Raw genomic sequence first — 8094 nt, 5'->3', positions numbered from 1 at the left:
AAACGAAAGCGAAAGCAGGCGGCGGAGCGGGAAGCGGAAACGAAAGCGAAAGCAGGCGGTGGAACGGGACCATGGCGGCCGCGCCGCTGCTGGTGCAGCTCAGCCCTGCGCCCGCCACCGGCGAAAAGGCGATCCTCAAGCTCCAGGCATATTTCCAGTCAGGAAAGCGGTCGGGGGGCGGCGAGTGCAATGTGCGGACGGGCCCCAAGCCCGGCACCTACTGGGTGGACTTCTTTAAGGAGCAAGGTACGGGGCGGCGCTGTGAGGGGACTGGAAATGGCCGCCGGGGCACCATTTTGCGTCCCCGGGCAGGGCTGTTCTAGGGCGGCTGGCAGACATCAGGTTTTCAGCTAACTTTATCAGCCTTATCTGCCCGTGTCCAAATAAAAAGGGGATCTCATTAATGTATATTAATATCTCAAAGGCGTGCCAGACTTTTCAGTGGTAGCCAGCGACAGGACAAGGAGCAGAGGGCATAAACTAAAACACAAGAAGTTTCACCTTAGCATGAGTACATTGAGGGTGGCAGGGCACTGGAGCAGGCTACCTAGGGAGGTCGTGGAGTCTCTGTCTCTGGAGACATTTCAGGTGACCCTGCCTTGGCACTGGGATTGGACGGGATGATCTCCAGAGATCCCTTCCAGCCATAACAGTTCTGTGATTCTGTCATTCTGAAATTACCGCAGATAGGAAGAATGTGGAAGCCCGCACTAAACACAGCTTGGAATTGGGTGCGAAATGCCTGGAGATAGTCATCCTGCCGGGAGAAGGGGACCCGGGCAAGAGCCAGATTACAGCACAGGCCTCTGCCAGCTACGCCGATGTCACTGCCAGCCCTTCCCTGCCCCAGCAGGAGCAGCGGGACAACGATGGCCATGGGGCCACAGCAAAGGAACTCCTTACCAAAAAGGTACATCAGGAAGAGCAATGTCACCACCTGCCCTGCTTGTAGTTCCATGAGTCTTTTATGTTGCACTTCAATATTTCAGTTGAATGAAATGTTCAGTTACATGATCTTTGTCATTAAAATGGGGGTCAGGAGTGACATTTGAGTGCCGGAGCAGAGGTCGATCTACACATGTGTACAGGCAGCATGTTTTCCAGCCTGGCTCTGGCAGGTGCCAACTACTATTCCTCAAAGCAGCACCCTGGCAGGTTTCGAGAGGTAGTATGCACCAAGGGCTACTCCCGAAAAGTAGAATTGTATGAGATTGGATCTTCTCTATATACACAGACTTCTAACACTCTTTCAACACGGTTTGCAGCTTGAGGCAGCCCTAATTACCTACATCCCTTACTTCAGCATTAAAAAAGTCTGCTGTGATGTGATGCAGCGCAGCAAACATGATTTCAGACACTTTGAACTAAAAGTTATGCAGAAAAGATCAGCTGTGTTTAGGGATGTGGGACAGGGCTACATGATGTGGATGTGGCTCTACCAAGACACAGGTATCTGGCTTGGAGGGCTTACCCTGTTTTGCATGGTAACAGATGTCATTTTTGAGGTATAAGCATGTGCTGACATAGTGCTTACCTGGCATCTGTGCCACTATACTGCAAACTTCCCTATCCTTCTGTCTGTGCAAAGTAGAGAAGTGAACATGTTTGTTACTATTTTTCAGAATCCTGTTTTCTGCCCTGATTCTTGAGTTACTTTGAAGCATGGCTTTTGGGAAGTTTTTAAAGAAAGATAATAAGTGAAAACTAGAGAGTCTAATATTAATAAAAAACAATAAAGTATAACTTATAGGTGGTTTTAAAACATGTTGTGTCTGTGTAACCTGGTGCTAAGGGGACAGACAGGTTTTTTTGGGGACCCTTGGCAGAATAACGATGGCACTAAGATGTAGTTGCAATTAAAGCTTTTTGCTTTTTAAAACAGGATTTTATCATTAGTGTAGCATAGAATTAATGAGCAGAATACCACAGGATTTCTAGAAGCAGAATCAGGGTAGGACAATTTTATAAGTATAGTGTGTATATATATATATATATATATATATGTAAGTATATAGCACTGTGTTTGATAGCACAGCTTAGCTTATGGTTTCTAGTCACCTGGAGGTGAGAGGTGCAACTCGTGTCAAATCTTAATGCTTAAGTTGCTGTATTGATAGATCAATCACAATCTAGACTTGAAAACACATAAAAGCATATGGGTCATCCAGTCAGTCCTCAAAGGAAGTGGAGGGCAGTGGAGCTCTCCCTGGCCACCGAGGGGTCCATGGGTTTCACTATCCAGCCACGGTTGTGGTCCACATTCCCAGTTAGGACTTGGAGCTGGTTGATTTTGTAGGCAGTGCCATTAAACCAGCATGCTTGGTGACAGGGTCAATACCACCTGGTTGGCAGGGTACCTGGGACGTTCAAAACCAGTTAGGAGGGCACTGGTCAGCCTGGTGCCCAGAAACTTTGAGGGTGATAGGCAAGGAAATTAAAAATCTGTTTGCTTTGTCTACTTGGTGCTCAGGACTTTTAGGGGCTAATAATGATGGGAAAAGGGCCTAATATGCACTGAGCTCAGCCACAGAGGTTGCCTGTTTGCAAAAACGGTCTAAAATGCCCTTAGTTATGCTAACCCTGTTGTCAGAGGTTGGGAGCACAGAATGCTGGTCACAGTCTCAGCCTAAGTAGCAGAGTTACTTTCTTTGCTCCTGCAATGCTGGCAACATTAACAACTAATTTTTGCAGCTGACTTAGGAGCAGATTGTGTTACTCATCTGTTTGTATTGTCAGTATACATGACATAAAAGAAATACTGTGTGCAAACTTGTTTATAGTAATCTGGCACTACCGGGATGGACAGAGCTCCTCCTTGCTCAAAATATAGAAGCAGCAAGCAGAAAACCTTAGAAAAAACTAATGTTGCTATATTCTTGTCTTTCCTTTAGATATTTCTTACAGTATCTGCTACTTTGAATACCAGTATGTTCACTGAAGACCAAAGGGAGAAAATTACCATTATATGTCCAAACTTAAAGAGAGAAGGAAGCCCTGGGATGGATGGCTCTGAGAAATTGACAGGAGATTTTACAGATATTGAAAAAGCTTATCACTACTTTGAGGATATCCTTGCAGGCAGAGACCCAAGCCATAATTTTTCACATTCTGAATGTAAGAATGGTTTGAAAGATGAAAATGGTCTGAATACTGAAGAAATGAATGAGTTTCCAGTTGTGACAGCTCTCTACGAGTATTTTAGTCACACCTGCAAAAAAGAAATCAAAGAACTACGCGAAAGGTTTGGAGTGTGTATAAGAATTAAAGGTCATTACAAGGATAGCACATTAATATGCTTATCTTCTGATGCTAGTCCTGCATCGTTACAAGCAGCTAGTGATTTTTTTATCACAACTTTTCAGGAAACGACAAGAGGTCTGGAACAGGAAAAAGTTCCCATAACAAGCAGTTACACATTAAGGGAGACAGTAGCAAAATTAAATGAAAGGTTTGGACGTCTTCTTGCTAAAGAGGAAGGGAATCAGTTGCTACTCCGTGGTCCACGGAGAGAGATTTTAGCTGCCAAGAAATTTTTAGCAGAGGAAGGTGAGAACAGCCATGTGGAAATGAAAATATCATCTGAACAGTACAAATACAGGAATGGAATTGAAGTTGATGCTTCTGTGTTTAAATTGTTGGAAACCATATTAAGCAAAGAAATCGAAAACATTAATGACAAATTTGATACACTGATAGAAATAAAAGAGAATTCATATGGCCAGAAGGTCATAATATTTAGGCCTAAGCCCAAAGCTTATGATATGTCATCACATGCTACTGAAAGTTTCATCAATGCATTTCAGAGTGCCTCTGCAATGTTAAGAGAAAAAAGCATCATCCTGAAGCTTTCAGAAGATCAGAAGAAAACTTTATATATGCTACTTAATGGAAAACAATTCGAAGATCTTCATGTAAAACTTAAGAAGAATGAAGATAAGTTAATCATGAGTGGTTTACCAGACCATCTTTATGCTGCTGAAAAGCACATGATGGACCTTCTTAACATTGAAGACTCAACACAAACTAAAAATAAGGCACTGCTGTCCTCTGACCTCAGCTCTCAAGAAGCTACAGGAGCATCTAAGAAGAAATCCAATGTTAAGCAGAAGAATAATCTTTCTTCTGAAGGACAGACTTGGGCAAAGACAGAAGAAAAAGAAGAAGAAATGTGTGTGATTTGCAGGGACAGAATTAAAAATAAAGAAATACTGGAAAAGTGCAAACATGCATTTTGCAAAAGTTGCATCGACTTAGCCTTGGCTCATAAACAAGTTTGTCCTGTTTGTAATACTGTCTGTGGAGTCCTGAGAGGAAACCAACCAGAGGGAAAAATGTTCACTACAAAAATCCGTTCCTCTCTTCCTGGTTATCCCAATTGTGACACTATTCAAATTGACTATTATATGGAAGGTGGTATTCAAACTGTAAGTATATTTAAGTATTCCTTAAAGATATTTTTCCCACAACAAAACCAAGATTAAATGTAAAATTGACTATTTTCCCATTATTTTCATGTATGTCCAGGCAAGACATTTCTTTGTTTTGTACAAATCTTCAAGTGTTTAATTCAATATTTTTGGGTGTGATTAAGTAATACAGTAGGAGTGAAATGGTCAGATTGTCAGCCCTTCATTTTATATGCACCAGGACAGAGGTACCTGTCTTTAATTTGTACATTGGGAATAACTGAACTGAAATCTATGCAGTGATGTCATATAAGAAAAATTTTGCAAGTGTAATGAGCATTTCTGGGGCAATCTCTTTGCTGTGGACACCAATGGACAAAAATAAATAGTGGTCTGGCTTGGTGATAGCTTTCCAGATGAGAAATCTCCTTATGTTATGTGCTTGGATTTGTGACTAGGACTGAGAATGAAGTAAATTAAAAAGTCACGGGTGCGGTGCCATGCATTTGGGAGAGAAAAGAGGGAAAAAAAATTGAAAAATAACAGTGGATGCCTGAGTGATGACAAGAAAGTGTGAATGAAACTTATATGAAAGAAGGTATCTAAAGAGAAAAAAACTCCCCAAAATCAGTCATCAGGCATGCTAAGTCCATCTGAATCATTTATTATATACAATGTGTTTTTGTTTTGTTTTTCTACAAAACAGAGCAACCATCCAAACCCAGGGCAGCATTATTTGCCAACTCACCGAACAGCGTATTTACCTGACAATAAGGAAGGGCGAGAAATTCTGGAGCTCCTCAGGAGGGCCTTTAACCAAAAACTGATTTTCACAGTGGGGCAGTCACATACTACTGGTGAACAAAGTGTTATCACGTGGAATGATATTCACCACAAAACTGCCAGAGACGGAGGACCTACCCAGTAAGTAGTCTTCTCTTTATGCAATATTATTGTTACTCACATATGTCAGGAAGGCTGCCTTGAATATTTTCCATATTTAGAGCTTTCAGATTTTGTCACTAACAGAGTCATTGTGGAATACCCTATGGATCCAGACATTAATCACCTTCACCTATTTGTACAGTTGGAACAAGCATGAGCTTAAGTGTTCTACTGCCCCTCAGGCTGCTCATTCACCAGTGAGTTTGTAAGGCACATAGTTACTAACTGCTTTGATTAGAACCTGCTTCTAGTACAGAACAGGACAACAAGCTCTTGATGGTACTGAAGGTTGGACTCCTGATCTAAGCCTCTCCTGTTACCTGCTGTTCTGCACCAGGAGGAGCTGGTCCATTATGATCCTGGTAAAGATGGCACTCGGACTTTGTAAAACATGATTTGAAATTCTACTTATCAGAGCTAACAGCAGGAAGAGAGACTGTAGTACAGATATGGTCATGTGCTTTTAGATGCTAGGAACCATGAGTTGTGCAGCACTTAGTGGGTCAGAGCACAGGACACTGTGCCAGCCCCATCCTGAAGAAAAGATTATTCCATTTTGGCCGTTCAGGCTGTCAGAGGATTTTCTGAATAGATGACAACCCTATCCAGTATTTCTTGAGGACTTGCTGCATTTAAATGAAAGGAGTAGTCACCAGTACTGAGTGTGAGCTGCCTGCAGCTCAGACAGGAGGGAGTCTTGGACCAGTCCTTCCAAGCTTGTTGCAGCCTCTAGGGGGCTGGTGGTGTCCTGCAAGCTCTAAAGGCTTGTGTCTAGATGCTCCTGACTGGGCTAGGATCATTAAAAGAGCAAAAAGCATCAGTTCTACTTTATCCCCTGCTCTGTGCAAATCTCTCTCTTGTTTATCACTGGCTTCACACACAGTCCTGGTGTTGCACTACTTCAAGTCCAGAGCTGCCATTATGTTTCTGATTTGAATGCTCACTTGGATATGCTTCAGGTCTGATTTTCTTTATAAAAGGAAGTATACTCAAACACCTTGTTATTTTGAAGTGAGACTCCAGGCAGCTTTAAAAGTCAAGTTCTTAGTGTCAACTTGGACAACAAAATGCCACAGCTCCCGAAGTTTGTAGCTTTATGCTGTCTATATCACTTCTCTGACTGGCAGTATGGGTCTGTTTCCTCTGTTGGGTAAGAACTGCTCAAAATTTTCAATGAGATTTGTAAAAGGATTTTGATGAGAAGGTTCTGTAGAACTGTCAAGTGCTTCCTTGCAGAAATAGCCCAAACAATTCTTTTCTTCTTCTCCTAGTTTTGGTTACCCAGATCCTTCTTATCTGCAGCGTGTTCGATCAGAATTGAAAGCAAAAGGAATCGAATAAGGAAATTTATCAATTCTCAACTCTTCAAGTGTAATAACTGAACATATAACAGTTAATTTACCATTCAAGGACCAAGAAGAGAGAAGTTACTTTGTTCAATTGTCGTACTTAAACTGCTTGTATTTCACAGTGTAGTGGTTTGGTAGGGGTTAGCTAAGAAAAGTTATTTTTTCTCATCAAACAATGTATGTTCTTTTCACAAATCATTTACTTCCCTGTATACATGGCCTTTACAGAATTTGGTTCTTATGAGTATAGCATCACTATTTGTTGCACTTTGTGTATCTTGCTTTACCAGCAAATCTGATCTGCACTTTTCCCCACAACTCTCCAGTCTGATTGACAAAACCCTTAGATCCACTACTGGCTTTTATTAGATGCAGCACTTCTGTTAGCTTTGCATTATTGTGTCTGTCAGCATGGCTGGCATCATGTAACCCATCTAATCAAAAACTTTTATGCAGCTGTGACAGTGTTAGCTGTGATCAAGCTATGGATTTCTCCTTCTTTTCCTTTTCATGGTAGAAATGGCAATAGTGATTTGGGTTTTGCACGTGAAATTAGTCATGGGTCCTACCTTATTTTTAGCTCTGCAGAAGTGCTGAATGCTGAGAGCTGTGTTGGAGCAAATGGGAAGTGTAGGTGGCCATCCCTCATGATGGGCTCCTGGTTCTGTGCCTGCCATTGTGTTTGAGCTTAAATACAACTTCTAATTCAGCTTTTCACCTGTAAAACTGTATTCCTCCCCTTGCATCCAATATAGGTTTAATTTGTATCATGAAGCTACTCTGCAGTGCCTAAATAACCTGCAAATTACCTGTGTGGTGGTGTGTCACATGCACAGACATCATTTTCAGAGAGTTGAACCATTTCTTTAAGGCTATGAGGCACAACTAATAAAGAAAATACAAAAATGCCATATGTGTTTCTGCGTTCTATTGTACAGGCTTTTTCCTCCTTTTTGCAATAATAATAGTAATATAACTGTCTATATTTTAGATTTAGGAGCTTCCCTGCAACAGCATGATTCGGGGCAATTTGCACTCTATGACACTCCCCTTTTTAAAATTTATTTATTTAAATTTTTAATTTTAAGATTAAGCAATTGTGAATAGGCTGTATTACTTTGCCACCTTGGCTTTCAGGTTTAGTAGTACTGGGCACTGTTTGGCTTCCATGTGGGTTGGGGTGTCTTTCCAGGCCTGGTTTTGTATTGCTGTATTTGTTTTTAACATTTTACATGATTGCATGTTCCCTCCCTTTTCTGTGCAGTACAATGCCAACATTCCAGTTGTTTCTAAGAGACTGAGCTTTTCTGCACACAGAAACAAGCTGTCATTGTGATTCAACCCCAGCCAGCCACTACGTATTAGTGGATCACCCCCAACACTGGTGGGCAGAG

The 8094-nt window shown here is 41.7% G+C and overlaps 1 protein-coding gene across 1 annotated transcript; it reads left to right on the top strand.

Moving 5' to 3' along the window:
* The first annotated feature begins 51 nt into the window (after positions 1-51).
* DTX3L (deltex E3 ubiquitin ligase 3L) lies at positions 52-7611 on the top strand. Its single transcript, XM_032113955.1, has 5 exons — positions 52-246; positions 687-910; positions 2892-4424; positions 5113-5330; positions 6623-7611. Exons 1-5 carry the CDS (start codon positions 72-74, stop codon positions 6690-6692), a joined length of 2220 nt encoding a protein of 739 aa, XP_031969846.1. The 5' UTR covers positions 52-71; the 3' UTR covers positions 6693-7611.
* The last annotated feature ends 483 nt before the right edge of the window (positions 7612-8094 follow it).

The sequence above is a fragment of the Corvus moneduloides genome, chromosome 7, assembly GCF_009650955.1.
Source record: "Corvus moneduloides isolate bCorMon1 chromosome 7, bCorMon1.pri, whole genome shotgun sequence".
In the NCBI taxonomy this organism is placed as follows: Eukaryota; Metazoa; Chordata; class Aves; order Passeriformes; family Corvidae; genus Corvus; species Corvus moneduloides.
Note: the sequence above shows the minus strand (reverse complement) of the source record. Positions and strands in the feature narration are given on the sequence as shown.